Genomic DNA, 16,661 nt, shown 5'->3' on the forward strand with positions numbered 1-16,661 from the left:
GTGCAACCTATTTGGAGTTCTGAAGGCTTCTTTTATGCTCATGGTCATCTCATTCTTGAGGGTAGGGAAGTTTTCTTCTATGATTTTGTTGAAGATATTTACTGTGCCCCTTAGTTGATACTCTTCTCCCTCTTCTATTCCTATTATCCTTAGGTTCGGTCTTCTCATTGTGTCTTGGATTTCCTGGACATTTTGGGTTAGGAGCTTTTTGTTTTTTGCATCTTCTCTGGCTGTTTTGTCTATGTTTGCAATGTTGTCTTCTGCCCCCGAGATTCTCTCTTCGATTTCTTGTAATCTATTGGAAATGCTTGCTTCTGTGACTCCTGATTTTTTTTTTTTGGTGTTCTGAATCTAGGGTTATCTCTTTTAGTGTTTTCTTTATTGTGTCAATCTCTGTTTTAATTTCCCTCTTCCATTCCTTTATTTCTTTGGTTCTGTTTTCCTCTCGTTCTTTGAGTTCTTTGAGTGTTTTTCTTGTTTCTTCTTTAAACGCTTCTGAATCTTTTTGTTTTTCTCCCTTTCTTGTTTAAGTAACTCTATCAGCGTCTTGAGGCATGATTTCAGGTCTGTGTCTTCTTTTTCTGGAGTGTTTGGAGTTCCGATGTTTGCTGTTATGGGAGAGCTGGACTCTGGTGTTGCTAGATTGTCTTGGTTCCCTTGGGATATACTCTTTCTCTTTCCTCTTGCCATTTTGTTGTCAGTGATATGTACTTACCTTTTCCTTGTATCTGGTCTGTATCCCTGGTTCTCCACTGGTTGAGGTGTCAGATGGGTCAAGCCCTGTTTTATGCCTCAGAGTCGTCGGGTGTGAGCAGAAGTTCCAACGTTCTGTTTCTGTTTGCTGGTTCAGGCACAGTTGCTCAGCCTCTATGAGCCGCTGTTCCGCCTGGCAGGTATGCCAGGCTCTGCTCTGCGTCCGGAAGTCGCCTCCGGGTGGAAACAGAAGTTCTAATTTTCTGTTCCCAATTGCAGTTGCAGAGCCTCTATGAGCCGCCCCTCAGCCTGGCAGGTAGGCCAGGCTCTGCTCTGCGTCCGGAAGTCGCCTCTGGGTGGAAACAGAAGTTCTAATTTTCTGTTCCCAATCACTGGATAGGGCAGAGCGGGGCAGGGCGAGTTACAGTGTGCACTTTCCGTGTGCACTCCGCAGAGATCTCTCTGCTCCCCTGCAGTCTTGGTCTCCCACTCACCAGTTGCTCAGCCTTTATGAGCTGCCGCTCCGCCTGGCAGGTAGGCCAGGCTCTAGTTCAAGTATTCTTAAGCTTTCTCCTGGGACTTAGTTACTTGACAGTAGTTGGATCTCTTGGTCTTGTCTATAAAAATAGCTGTTAGTCTTAGACTGCTTTCCCCACTGTGTATCCCAAATTCTTAGGCGCTTTATCTCTTGTGCCCCATATAAATGTATGAATATCAGGCTCTTCCATTGATCTTTCTGGGGAGTTTCCTTCCCAGTCTTGAGTAATTTCCTTATTCAGCACTTTCTTCCATGAATTATTGGTACTATGCTGATTCTCAAGTGTTGCTTCTGCAGGTCTCTAGGAGTCTCTGTATTCAGCTCTCTATTAATTCTCTCTCCCATTTGAACCCTGTGTATCTCAGTTTTATACTCTAGTTCCATTTCTTCATCTTAGGTGTTGGGATTCTGTAAACCCCATCCCTCAGTTACCTGGCAATAGCCAGGTATGCTCCGCCCCAGTGACCTGGCACTATAAAAGTGACTGCTTGACCCCTCCTCTCTCTCTTGCTCTTGCTTGCTCTCTTATAGCCTTGCTCTACCCCCATCCCTCCTCTTCCCCTCCTCCCCTCCACGTGCTCATGGCCGGCCTTTATTCCTCTCTTCTCTTCTCTCTCTCTCTCTCTCTCTCTCTCTCTCTCTCTCTCTCCCTCTCCCTCTCCCTCTCCCTCCCCCTCCCCCTCCCCCTCTCCCTCTCCCTCTCCCTCTCCCCCTTCCTTCCTCCCTCCCTCCCTCCCCCCCTCTCTCTCCTCTCTCTCTCACTCTTCCTCTACCTCCCTCCTAACTCTCCCGTGACTTGAATAAACTCTATTCTGTACTATACCACTGTGTGGCTGGTCCCTCAGGGGGAAGGGATTCCCAACATGGGCCCCCAGAGGCATCTCTTTTGCCCCCAGGCCTCATTGCACCTCCATGGGCCATATGCCCCCCACTTTCTTCATCCTTGTCCTAACATTGGTGTCGAAACCCGGGACATCATCTTCTAACAACATTGGTCTCCCGTGACTTTTCCTTTTATTAGGAATATACCATGGTCCACTAGACTTTCCCCTTTCTTTGTACTCTGGTATGGAAATTCTGTGGAGATGTAAGTTGGGGCAGTTTCAGGGTTCTCCTCATGTTTTTCATCTCTGGAAACCAGTACCTTTTATTGTCTGATATAGTTTATTAGCTCGTGTGTGTGTGTGTGTGTGTGTGTATGTGTATGTAAAATATATTATGTAATATATAATGTGTAATATATAATATCATTAATATATATTTTAATAAATATATGATATATTTCTTGTATGTGTATGCACACATACAGTTTTGTTTTTTAATTAATTTTATACAGGATCGTAAATTTGATTTCCTTTACTATTATCACGGTAGGAACTAGAAGTCCTATGTATCTTTTATATAATGAATGTGATAGAGAACATTCCATTCTCAAGTTTAAATAAAAGAGACTGTTCATGAACATAGATGATTATAGATAGTGTTTTGGAAGAATTATCCTTTTTCTTTTTTTTCTATTTCTTTATAGTATATGCTCACAGTTGGACTCTATAATTATATATAATAATTTAGTATAACTACTTCCATTTCAGTTTATTAGAATTTGATTAGATTTAGTACTTGATGTAAATCTGCTGAAGAGAGTGTATTTTTTTTATGTGTATTTTGTTCCTGGTGTTATGCAGCAGTGTAGGAAGAAATGAGATAAGGAGAGCCTGGAGATAATCTTTGTTTCATTTTTTTTTTTTTTATCTCTGCTATGTTCTGATGGAGAAATCACTGTCCATGGCACAGTGCCTCCATAATAGATCCAAAGTGGCCAAAAGATTTTTGTTCTTTTCATTTTACATGGTTTCCAAGAAATGAACCATCTAATTTTGAAAGAAGGGGGGTCAACTATTAAATATTACATATCAGTACTTGCTTTGTTTATGTATATGCATATTTAAATAATCATACATTAGTCAAGATACATGTATGGAAGATGGTCACATTAATGCTTTCATTTGATGTTGATACATATAGTTTCATGTATAGTTCTAAGTAGTAAATACAGTTATACTATATATAAAACAGTAATTATAACACTAAACACATTCTGAAGTGCAGTGGAGGTAATTAATAGTCAATTTGGCCTCATTATTTCTGTAATATGTTTAAAAACTGCTTTTTATTAAAAAGCAAAATAATTATCTAACCACATTAGTACCAAAGAATTGTATTATTGTCTTGGTTGAGGTTCCACCACATATAACATAGAACTAAGTTTCTACAAAGGACAGTAATGTCAAGAATAGACAAAAATTTAAAATAGTTATACTTTTGAAGAAGAATTAACTCATTATTTAATATTTACAAATTTGCAAAAAAAAAAAAAAAAAAAAAGCATGTCTGTGTGTAAGTGTTCCTCTGGGAGTTGAGATAAATACCAGAAAGTTGCTATCTTTAAACAACAAGCTTTTTTTCTTTTCTGTTTCTGTGATCATTTTGGAAGCTAGAAGTAAGAAATGACTTTTAGTGAGCTAGAACAAGGTGTGCTGGGTGATGTTTCATAGAGAAAAGTCTGCTTTCTCTCCCAGCTTCCGAAACAGACACATATCTCCGTTGTAGGTCCTTCCTCATCTGACAAGTGAGCACCATTTACCCTTCTTCATTCTGTAGGGAAGTCTCCTGGTTTCCTCTTTCCTGTGGGCTCTCATTACGTTTACCACCCACCTGCAGCACACTGGGTAGCCTCCTAGGCTCAGGATCCTTTATCACATATTCCAAGTAGGGATGGGGTTTTTTTTGCCATATAAATTAATATTTATAAATTCCAGAAATTAATATGCAAATATTTTTGAAAGATCACTGTTTAGCCTACACCAAAGTTTTATTCATATACTTGAAACAAAATGGAGTACAGAGTTGATAAATATCACCTAAGAGCAAGGATGCCATAAATTAGCCAAGTTTGGAAAGAAGTAAATAGGTAGATTGATGATGTAAGCAAATGATCCTAGAATTCCTGTATTATTTCTCAACAGTTTGTATTACTGAATGATTTTGTTTGTTTCAGACAAATAAAGAAGACAATCTCAATTTTTTCCCTATTAAAAAATTGGATATTTACTTATATCTCAAATGTTATCCACTTTCCTGGATTTCCCTCAAGAATCCCCCTGTCCCATCTCCCTTCCCTTTGCCTTTATGAGCGTGCTCCCCAAACTACCTCCCTACTCCCTCCCTCTCCCCGCCCTAACATTCCCTTACATATTTTTCTTCCTCTCTTATCTTTCCCTTCCCTTTAAAACCATTGCTAGAAATGGATTCACAAATTGAAACAATCATATAACCTGATACGGAGATCAATACGGAGTTGCCTTGTCTTTGCTATTTGATGGCTCTGAAGAGACCCTTTAGTTACATACATACTTACTCCCTTTTGTCACTCCACCTTTCTTACATCTTTATTTTTAGCACCACTATGAAATTGTCCATTTTGCCACCAAAGATGACACCTCGAATAAGGATAAAGTTTTTCGGGAATAGCTCTAAAGATTTCTTCTTCCCAGGAGAACTTAAACATTAACTAGATAATTTATTTCTGTTCGTTCTCATGCCAGCCCTTATGATTCATCCTCTACAGCTGGAAAGACAGTTTGTAACTCTTGGGTTATGCTTAATGACCTGTAGAGACACCAATAAGTATTGTTTAGCAAAGCATACCTGTGTTTTGTTGTACCCTATAAATATTCACCTTCTTTCCTTCTGAATACAGAATACCAGAAGGCCCCATTGACCAGGGGACGGCTACAGGAAGAGTCCGTGTTTTAGAAGAACAGCTCGTTAAGGCCAAAGAACAGATTGAAAATTACAAGAAACAAGCCAGAAATGGTATGTGATTATACACATTCTTTTTCATCTTAACTTGTTGACTTTAGCACAAATAATTGAAAATTCCTCTAACCAAAATGTTAGAAACACTCCTCCTTTTTATTCTTTGCAGGTCTGGGGAAGGATCATGAAATCTTAAGAAGGAGGATTGAAAATGGAGCTAAAGAGCTCTGGTTTTTCCTACAAAGCGAACTGAAGAAATTAAAGCATTTAGAAGGAAACGAACTCCAAAGACATGCAGATGAAATTCTTTTGGACTTAGGACACCATGAAAGGTAGTATGCCCCTACATGCTTCCTGTGGGCTTCCATGAAGATATAATTTAAGTATGAGACATTGAAACTTTTCCTAATTTTTGTGCAGATTGGTAAGTGGTACTGTTTAAGAGTACAGTAGATTATCTGATATCCCACAAGATAATTAATTGCCAATTGCAGTTGCTCAGCCAAACTATAGGACAATAAAATATTATTCAAAGTGTGTTCTAAGAATCATACTATATAAATGGTGGCAGTTAACAATCTATGAAAGTGTCTTCCTGTTGGAGTTTCTTTTAACAATTGATATTGGAAGTAGAACATGTGGGTTCACATTAAAATACACTGTAATTCAAACCAAGAATGTGGTTAATGTTTGTAATTTCCAGACATTACAAACTTAAAAATAGCACCTTTAAAGGGTTTCTAATGGAAGGTTAGCAGGTTTTCGATAAAGGGTAGTATTCTGGTCTAATTGTTTATTTATTTCTAGAGAGGTGTACCTAATACCTGCCTGCTGAAATTTCTTTCTCCTATTTATACATTTCTAGTGATAAGCAGTCTATCATCCATAGAAAAGAAAATATTTTGGTGTTTGTGTTTATGTAGATAAATGTACATGAGAATTATTCTAAATAAACTAAACATCCTTTGGCTTATTATATTTAAAGCCTATGTTCTCAGTAAGATTCTCATGGGAATGATTATCTTATTAGTGAACAATGAGAGAAAGAAGATTGTGTTAGTACTGCCTACCACTATGAAGAGGAAATTAATTACCACATACAAACAAGAGAGTGATATATATTAACATCACTAGCAAGACTACAGTGGTTTTGAAAAAGATTGCTCTCCTGTTTTAAGTAAAATTATATATAAAGTCTCAGTGTATTAGAATGATTTAGCAGTATTGGTTTATATATGATAGTATAGATTTAAAGGGTTGTGGACTTATTACTCTCCAAACTAGGCTGTTCTAGTGCTTACTGCTAACAGTAAGCACATAGTTAGACTATTAGACCAAATCTTTAGTAGGCTTCTACCCTGAAATGATTCTCTGCTCCAAGCTTCTATTAAACAGGCCTTTGTGTGGTTTGCTTATTACAGTTTTATAAACATGTTGACAAGATTCGATGTAAGTAGATTATGTGGTATAAAACAAAATTTGAATATTTGCATCTGATGAAATGTTTACTCAAATGACTTGGTTAAATTACTTGTTGAAGAATTAAATCTCACATTTTTCTAAATAAAATGATTTAAAATATTTTGTAAGTATAATTTGTACATATGCTTTTCTAATTACACACATAATGTAAAAGTGAGAAGAAGAAATAAGCCAGTGATAAATGCCTGTAAACCATTGTTATATTTTTTGGTAGTTGAAACTTTAAAAAATTCTAAGTTCTGGGATTGCCATTTAGTGTATATGAAATAATGATATTTCACTGCAAACAAAATTCGAAGTTAAAGTCCATACGTCTGTCTCCTACATGTCTTAAGTGGAGAGTACGATGGTTCTAGGAGAAAACACAGGCCTAGCTTGATTCCTGGAGGACATTTAGAACGTAATAACACAAATAACGAGGAAACAGCAGCACATTAGGGTAATAACCTTCAGAGTAGAAAATATGCACATGGGAAGGGTTTGTATTTCTCAGAAAATATCCTGATCGCAATCTAGTGCTTGGCCATATTTAATTCTGAAATCTAAGAACTAAAAGGACTTTTATGTGTAACTCTGCTGGGCTTTTTATGCCACAAAAGTCCCCATTTTTATTTTTCTTAGACGTTTTTAAAAATAGCATTAGATTCACAGAATATTAGAATATTCATAGAATACTACCAAGAGTTTTTATAGATACTAAATCTGATTTCCTTTTTTATTTATATCTTAACTTATGGTATACATATTATCTCTTTTATTTTTATAGTAGTCCAAAGTATGGTATGCAAGTTGTTTCCAAACTACTAACAGACTTGTCTTTTCTGAAAATATCAGTGTTGCATCAGTCTCTCATTTCTCTGTGAAACTCTTACTCTTTTGTTCATAGTTAGTAGTTAAGGAAAAAACACTTTGGGTCTTTGCTGAGGTATATTTGCTGATGAGTGGTGGATGGGCTGTGGAGAAAGCTCAGTGGTGGAGCGTTTCTTTAGAAGTGCTAGTTGTACACCTTTTAGAATTTGTTTAATATGCATACAGTGTGTAATGATTATCATAGTTAAATGAGTGAACATACTCTTTACCACACCATTCACATGTATGTAAATATGCATTTGTTTATAACATGTACCATCTTACCAGTATCAGGAGACAATCGAGCATTACTACATTATGCCAATATATTAGATACAGAACTTATTTCATCTCACAACCGAATGTCTGTGCCAACTGACAATGCCTCTGCCTTTCTCCTGCTTTCTAACACTAGGCACATGCTTATATAAGGTTGGAGGTTTTAGATTCTGTCTCTAAGTAAGCACATTACAGTGTTTGTTTTTCTCTTGCTGGCTCATTTCACATAGCATAATATCCTACAGATTTATCCATAATGCCAGCAATGGCACGACTTCTTTCCTTTATATAAAAATTCACTGATAGTTTTATATAAATCTATATAATGAAATATCATTGTATCTCTCCCCCATTTCTCATCTCCAAGCCCCCATTCTCTCTCCCTGATTCCCCTAAGAGAGTCTGCTCCTAAATTCATGTTTTCTTTACCTTTCCTTTTTATGGATTTACTGTCATATCTTGTGTGTGTTTGTGTGTGTGTGTGTGTGTGTGTGTGTGTGTGTGTGTATCTAGACATGAGTTAAGGGACACTAAGATTGTTACTACAGATTAGCTACTGTGAATAATGCTAGTGTGATTCAAGATATTGATTTCATCTCATTTGGATATTTACTAACAGGTAGGACTGGATATTGTTTGGTAGTTTTTTTCTAAATGCTTTCACTGGTTTTTATTCCCACGACTATTACCATGGTTACCTTTCCTCTCTAATTTCTTCAGTACTTATTTTCTCTGCTTTTCTAGCCTTTCTCTCTGGCTCTGTCACCTCTTCTTTTCTTTCCCCCTGTTGTTTGCTTGTTTGTTCTGTTTACAACAGGGCTTCTCTGAGTACCTCAGGTTGACCACTCTCATTAGTCCCAGGTATACACTGGGACTAGGTAGATACCACCATTCTTTACTCCGTCTTACCTTTTTTATAATAGTTATTCTAACAAGTGTGAGAAAACACATCATAATTTTAATTTGAATTTCTTTGACAGGTAGTGATTTAATCACCTTTTCAGGTACCTGTTGCCATTTATGTTTTGTTTGGAAAACTGCCTAATTCCTTTTTATATTGTTAGTAGGGTTGTTTATTTTGCTGTGAGCATCTTATATATTTTAATTATTACCCTTTTTGGATATATAATTAGAAAAGCATTAAAATTGGAATATAACTGTGCTTATAAGCAGGTATCATACTGCTATGCTTACAAAGTCTCCACAGGATTAAGTGTGTCCTCTCCTACTGAGGCTATTCTGGGGCCATGGACCAGCCCACGTATGTTCCTTGGCTTTTGGCTTAGTCTGTGGGAACTCTGAGGGGTCTGGGTTGTTGACATTTTTGTTATTCCTAAGGGGTTTCAGTTCCTTTCAGCTCCTTAGGTCCTTCCTCTAACTCTTCCATGTTGGTTCCTGATCTCAATCCGATGGCTGGCTGTAAGGATCTGCATTTGTCTCGGTCAGTTGCTGGTAGAGCCTCTCAGAGGACAGCTATGCTAGTCTTCTTTCTGCACACACAATGTGGCCTCAGTAATAGTGTCAGGATTTGGTGTGTGTGCACATGGGATGGATCCCAAGTTGTACCGGTCACTGGGTGACCTTTCTTTCAGTCTTTGCTCCATTTTTGTCCCTGTATTTTCTTTAGACAGGAATAATTCTGGGTTAAAAAATTTGAAGATGGGAGGGTGGTTCCTTGCCTCAACTGGAGGCCATATCTAACTATGGTCTCTTCTGGTTCCATCTCCCCATTGTTGGGCATTTTAAAATTTTAGAGAACTATCCCTAAGCTACCAATACTCTGTGCTCTTATTATTCCCTAAGCCTATGGTTGACAAAGCTGGTGTCTGTTATGGAGAGTATCTCTTACACTAAAAACAATTGGTAGAATTGTTCCTTTTTAAGTTGATTGCTTCAGTTGCTTTCAGAACTTGACAATATAACTTCTGTTCTTTTTTCAGAACATTGAAGAAATGGGTAAAGAACTGCAGGAAATTTGCCATTCTCAGTGGGCATGCTTTTGTAATGTGTGGACCTCCTGCAGGCTCTTGTTTTTGTTTAGATGTTACAAGCAGTGACACAAATATTAGATGAAATACCTGTACTCTGGTAAAGCATTTTTATACTATAGAGCAGTGACAAATTTTGATTTCTTTATTACTACTGCTGTTGCCTTAAAAAATGTATTGACTTTACAAAATCCTTTAGAGAAAAATCTCCAGGGGCAAACCTGTTATCTTTGTAGCTGGTGGCTTGACTAGTTTACTGTAACATTTGCTCTGTGAAGTAGGAGAAAATATTAAATCTTATCATGAGGGCTTAGTTTGAGGAAGCCACAAATTTGAAAAGCAAACTTGACTTTTAAGAGAAACTACTTGAAAGATTCCCTGATGTTCAGGAAGAGAACCTAAAGTCTCAACTCACCTCTGAATGTTACCGTTAATGACTCAACCAGAAGTAAATAGTAGAATACTACTGAGAGAAATGTAGATATGTCTCCAGTCAGCACCTCAAAGCTCTTAAAATGTTTGTGTCTGATACCCTTAGTAATTCAGATGCTTAAATCCAGTTCATCAGAGATACACTTGCCAACACTAACAGAAGCAGTTTACCCCATTCTGTCCTTCCAGTAAGCTTCATTGTCTGAGAGTGAAGCAAAACACTGAGGGGATTCGATAGCACTTACATTCATCATTTGTCAAGCCTTCCATCTGTCTGACATGAAGGATTTTCTTTGTGCTGTGTGTGTTCTGCTGGAGGGCCCTGTGCAGGATAGAGATGAGTGAGAATGAGCGCTCTGTAGCACTGTATTAAAATGCCTCAAACCCTAGGGAGTAGCTATACTTTTTTGTTTGTTTTTAAAAAGACAGGACCTGAGTATATAGTCCTGGCTAGCCTGGATCTGGCTATATACACCAGGCTGGTTTCAAACTCACAGAGATAAACCTAATAGAGAGTAAATTACAAGATGTGACTTAAATGTAATGGTAGATACATATCAAATTCTATGTGATTGTGTCCACTAGGAATTCATGAACTCCTAAAACATAAGAGTCTTTTTTTATTTCAGTGGGCTCTTAAAACATTTTTCTAGGGTTGGTGTGAAATGGCTCAGCAGGTAAAGGTACCAAGCCTGGTAACCTGAGTTATCCTGAGTTATCGCTGGAACCCATCTGGGAGAGAGAACCAACTCTTCTAAATTGTCTTCTGTTCATCACACACAAACCAAGAACAGACGGATGGACACACACACACACACACACACACACACACACACACACACACACACACCATTTTCAAGAAAAGTCATTAAGTATATTAAGTTACATAATCATTGAATATCTTTTCTTATAGCTTCTCATTTAGTATATTAACTGTTGCTAATCTACATATCTTATTTTTTATCGTAGTTTATATTTCTGGTTCCTTGAGTTTGAATTGACATGTTTGAGATGTCTCTTTTTAAAATGTAGGTATGTACAACTGTCACTAGCTCTTAGCACGCCTGCATCCAAGCATGGGCTTGTTGTATTTACATTTTGTCTTGAGATAATGTGTTGATTTACTTCTTATTTCTTTGACCATGTATTATTCAGGAAAAAATTTTTTTCTTGTTTTTGGTTGTTTAGTTGTTTATAGTCAGTAATAGTACTTAATATGAGGCTGGGGGGAATAGCCCAGTGGTAAAGCATTTGTCTAACATATGCAAGACTCTGAGTTAGAGCCCCATTTCAGGGTCAAAAAAAGGATATAAGGGAAAGGAGAATCTCTTTAATATAATTTTATCCTTACTATATTTGTTAAGCTTTATTTGAAGTATAACATATCATGTACCATGTAAAATGTTTTCGTGTGTGCTTCAGAAGAACATGTTTTTGATTATTATTAGAATGTTCTGTTTGTTCTGAGAGTTAAAAGTCTACTGTTTCCCAATTGATTTTTCTGTCAGGATGATCTGTGCATTGCAGGAAATGAGGTATCAAGTCATTTGCTGTTGTTAGTTCTGTTGCTGCAGGAGTTTCTTCTTAGTTCTTTTAATACTTACTTTGTCATATATTGGATCATCTTTTGGGTATATGCCCAGAAGTGGTGTAGCTGGGTCCTCAGGTAGTAGTACTATGTCCAATTTTCTGAGAATCCGCCAGACCAATTCCAGAGCAGTTGTACCAGCTTGTAATCCCACCAACAAAAATGTTTCCTTTCTCCACATCCTCGCCAACATCTGCTGTCACCTGAGCTTTTGATCTTACCCATTCTGACTGGTAAAAGGTGGAATCTCAGGGTTGTTTTGATTTGCATTTCCCCGATGACCAAGGATGTTGAACATTAATTTAGGTGCTTCACAGCCACTCAATATTCTTCAGTTGAGAATTTTTTGCTTAGCTCTGTACCTCATTTGAGTGTACGTAGTCTAACTTCTTGAGTTCTTTGTATATATTGGATACTAGCCCTCTATCAGATGTAGGATTAGTAAAGATCCTCTCCCAATCTGTTGGTTGTCATTTTGTCCTTTTGACAGTGTCCTTGGCCTTATAGAAACATTGCAATTTCATGAGGTTCCCATTTGTCGATTCTTGATCTTAGAGTATAAGTCATTGGTGTTCTGTTCAGGAAAATTTTCCTGTGCTCATTCATTCGAGGCTCTTCCCCACTTTCTCTTCTATTAGATTCAGTGTATCTGGTTTAATATGGAGGTCCTTGATCCACTTGGACTTGAGCTTTGTACAAAGAGATAAGAATAGATTAATTTACATTCTTCTACATGCTGACTGCCTGTTGAACAAGCACCATTTGTTAAAAATGTCTTTTTTTCCACTGGATGGTTTCAGCTCCTTTGTCAAAGATCAAGTGACCATATGTGTATGGGTTCATTTCTGGGTCTTCAGTTCTGTTCCATTGATCTACATTCCTGTCTCTGCACCAATACCATACAGTTTTTATGACTATTGCTTTGTGATACAGCCTGAGATATTCTGGTTTTTTTTTTTTTTTTTTTTTTTTTTTTTTTTTTTTTTTTTTTTGTTATTTCAAATTAATTTGCAGATTGCTCTATGAAGAATTGAGATAGAATTTTGATGGGGATTGCACTGAGTCTAAGGTTTGCTTTTAGCAAGATGGTCATTTTTACTATAGTAATCCTGCCAATCCATGAGCATGGGAGATCTTTCCATCTTCTGAGGTCTTCTTCGATTTCTTTCTGCAGAGGCTTGAAGTTCTTGTCATACAGATCTTTTACTTGCTTGGTTAGAGTCACACCAAGGTATTTTCTGTTATTTATGACTATTGTGAATGGTGTCATTTCCCTAATTTCTTTCTCAGTCTGTTTATCCTTTGAGTAGGAGAAGGTTACTGATTTGTTTGAGTTAATTTTATGTCCAGCCAAAAGCACACATGCTCCACCATGTTCATAGCAGCCTTATTTATAATAGCCAGAAGCTGGAAAGAACCCAGATGTCCTTCAGCAGAGGAATGGATACAGAAAATGTACATTTACATAATGGAGTACTACTCAGCTATTAAAAACAGTGACTTCTTAAAATTTTTAGGCAGATGGATGGAACTAGAAAATAGCACCCTGAGTGAGGTAACCCAGTCACAAAAGAGCTCACATGGCACTCACTATTAAGTAGATATTAGCCCCAATTCTCAGAATACCCAAGATACAATTCACAGACCACATGAAGCTCAAGAAGAAGGAAGACCAAAGTATGAATGCTTCAATCCTTAGAAAGGGGAACAAAATTACTCACAGGAGGAAATGCGGAGACAAAATGTGGAACAGAGACTGAAGGAAAGGTCATCCAGAGATTGCTCCACCTGGGGATTCCTCCTATATATAGCCACCAAACCCAGACAATATTGCAGATGCCAAGAAGTTTATGCTGATAGGAGCCCGATATAGCTGTCTCCTGAGAGGCTTTGCCAGAGTCTGACAAATACAGAGGCAGATGCTTGCAGCCAACCATTGAATTGAGAACGGGGTCCCCAATGGAGGAGTTAGAGAAAGGTCTGAAGGAGCTGAAGGGCTTTGCAATCCCATAGGAAGAACACAGTATCAATGAACCAGACCTCACAGAGCTTCCAGGGACTAAACCCCCATCCAAAGAGTACACATGGAGGGATCCATGGCTCCAGCCACATATGTAGTATTTGATGGCCTTATAAGAGGACCCTTGGTCCTGTGAAGGCTTGATGCTCCAGGGTAGAGAGGTGAGAGGGGAGTGTGTGGGTGGATGGGGTAGCACCGGCATAGAAGCAGGGGGAGCTTGGATGGGATAGAGGGTTCTAGGAAATGGGATAACATTTGAAATATAAATAAAGGAAATACCCAATAAAAGAAAAGAAAAATATATACTTGCTTTGTCTATGTGCTGTTGTGTTTTGTATGTATGTAAATGTTACGGTCTCATAATAAAGCAACTCCTCTGTTATAATAAGTGAATTTGTTTGTTTTTTGTGACCATTTTGTCTGACATGGTCTTGCCACCCGTCCTCTTCGATCGCTACTGCTTCACTTCCGTCTTTCTCATCCTTCACTTTCAGTCTCTCTGCATCCTTATAAACTGAGCCTCTTACATGCATCTTCTTGTTGGATCTTACTGTTTATCAGCCCGCTTGTGTCCTTTCCTTCGATAATCTCAAGTAATTGTGGCTTATAATAGACTATTTGATTGGATGAGCAGGGCTCATCAGACTGCAGTTGAAGGTCCTAGTTTTGCATTGTATAGTTGTTAGGATCATCTGTAGATGTAATATCTGCAGGCGTGTCTCTGAGAGCACAGACCCAGTTTAGACAGGCTGCTCTAAATGCTGGATCTGAGAAGAGCTGGGGCCTACTTCTCAGTCTGTTTTCATAATAGAGATTAAAACTGGCAATAAGGAAGGTAGGGAAGAAGTTCTTTTATTCCCTACTTGATACTGTTCTGCAACATGACTACCATAGTTTATTACTCTAAATTTCAGGATTATTCATGAAAAAAAAAGTCCTTTTTCTTTATAGTCACTATTGGTGCCCAATATGAGACTAGAATACAGCCTAGAAGCCAAATACCATTCTTATATCTGGGTTTTAGCTTACCTGACAATTTTAGCAATATGGTATTTTATTTGATTAAACTGTTAATGTATGATCTAATAGCTGCTAAGGTCCTGTTGCTACTAACAAAATGGGTAGTCACTTCGTAGTAATTAGTAATAAGTAATAGTTTTTAAGGAATGTAGAGGCTTATAGAATAGGCTCAGTGGTTAAGAGCACTGATTGCTCTTACAGAGGAATTGAGTTTGATTCCTAGCACCCTCATGGCAGCTCACAGCTATCTGTAACTACAGGCCCAAGAGATTCAGTGCAATCTTTTGACCTCTATGGGTACTAGGTACACGTGCAGTGCACCTTTATACATACAGGGAAAACTCACATGTCAGATAATAAATAAGTCTTAAATATGAATTAAGAAGTTAGAGAAGTATGCCGTCAAGTCTTGTAGTCCCTGCTGCATGGATCTCAGAGACCCCACTGCATGGGTCTCCAGTGAAGTTCGTTCTAGTCATTGCATGCCACTGTGTTTCACAGTTATTCAGCCAAGTAGTTTCTCTCATTTTTGTTTTGCTGTTTTTATATCATTAATCATGACTGAACTCAGCCCCTTTCTTTGAAATTGTGAGATGGAAGTAAATGTTTTGGAATGATTGTTTTTTTGCCATTGTCCTTTTATTACCTGTATGGTACTATGAATTTTCAGTGCTTAGATTCATACCTTGATGGGTTTTTGTCTTATCACCCTTTGATTGCTGCAGAGCTGTATTCCACCTAATTACTACTACTTTGATTCTTTTGTCTTCTTCATCCTGCCAGTTAGCAGTTTATGAAATAATTGCTGGAGCTTCTTTCTGCTTTTCAGTGATAACAGTATTGAACTTCAAATTGAAGGACAGGAAGCTCACAGAACCAAATAGCTCTGTGATCTATTTCTCAATTGTGTTGACTACAACTCTTGAAAAAGCTATCTGGGAAGCAGCACTCTCTCCCTTGCTGAGTCTGTATTATCTCATTATCAGTCGTATGTAATGGCAACATTGTTAATAGCAAATAACAAATGATACTTATTGGCTGAGTATCCAGATTAGAGGATTGGCTGGTACACAAAAGGCTGCTATGGAGGGCGGAAAAGGACTTTAGAGATAAGGGGTTTAGTTATCTGTCTAATGATAGGGAAGATTGATAGGCTAAGGGCCTGTACATTGTAAGATTTTTTTGATCATAGCTATTGTGGCCTAGTAACTTTGTTTTGTTTCCCAGTCACTTTGGAAGGTTCAAGAATTGCTGAAATGTTAACTTTTAAGAGTTCTTCAGATCAGACCTTTGCGTTTTATGTCTCTCTCTCTCTCTCTCCCTATTAAGAGAGAAAAAAGAGGAACAATTTTAATTTCTTTCAGATGTAATTTGTTTGAGATTCTTATTATCCTTAATATTTGTAACTTTTCTCAATTTTTGAATTTCTTTGACCAAAAAGTTTTGCTAGAGACATCCAGAAGTATTTCAAAGTGACAATAAACAGTCTTCCTAGTACTTACGAGCACCATTAGGTATTTTAATGGGAAGTTGTTCTTGTTCTGTTTACCACTTTGTTTACCTACGAGACAATAATTCTTCATTTTTTCAAGGAATGTTCCACCTGCCCTTAAACTGTATGTAGTTCTGAGGATGAGGTGAAAGAAGGTGCTGGACCTGGTACCCATTGTTGTGTTTTTCCCGTCTCCATCACTTTTTGGGGGGAGGTGTCCAAACTGAAGAATGATTTACATATTGAAACTAATGATTTACCATGGATTGTCTATATGCTAATTACTAATGATAAAGTATCTTCATTATCAGTACTTACTAGTTCAATAACCCTCTGAAATACAGAATTACAGTAGTACCCTCTTATCTGTTGTTTGCTTTCTATTCTTTTAGACGTTGTCAACCACAATCTAAAAATATTTAATGGAAAATTCTAGAAATGGACAATTTACAAGTTTTTAA

The 16,661-nt window shown here is 37.5% G+C and overlaps 1 protein-coding gene across 3 annotated transcripts in view; it reads left to right on the plus strand.

The window, feature by feature from the left end:
* Positions 1–16,661, plus strand: part of FUT8 (fucosyltransferase 8) — a 242,547-nt gene that overhangs the window by 147,102 nt on the left and 78,784 nt on the right. For all 3 annotated transcript variants that reach the window (XM_080924792.1, XM_080924791.1, XM_080924793.1), the window contains 2 exons: positions 4,992–5,107; positions 5,220–5,382. In XM_080924792.1, the coding sequence (XP_080780918.1) occupies positions 4,992–5,107; positions 5,220–5,382 (279 nt within the window). The remainder of the gene's footprint in view (positions 1–4,991; positions 5,108–5,219; positions 5,383–16,661) is intronic.

This window comes from Micromys minutus (assembly GCF_963924665.1).
Source record: "Micromys minutus genome assembly, chromosome: 1".
NCBI classification, from domain to species: domain Eukaryota; kingdom Metazoa; phylum Chordata; class Mammalia; order Rodentia; family Muridae; genus Micromys; species Micromys minutus.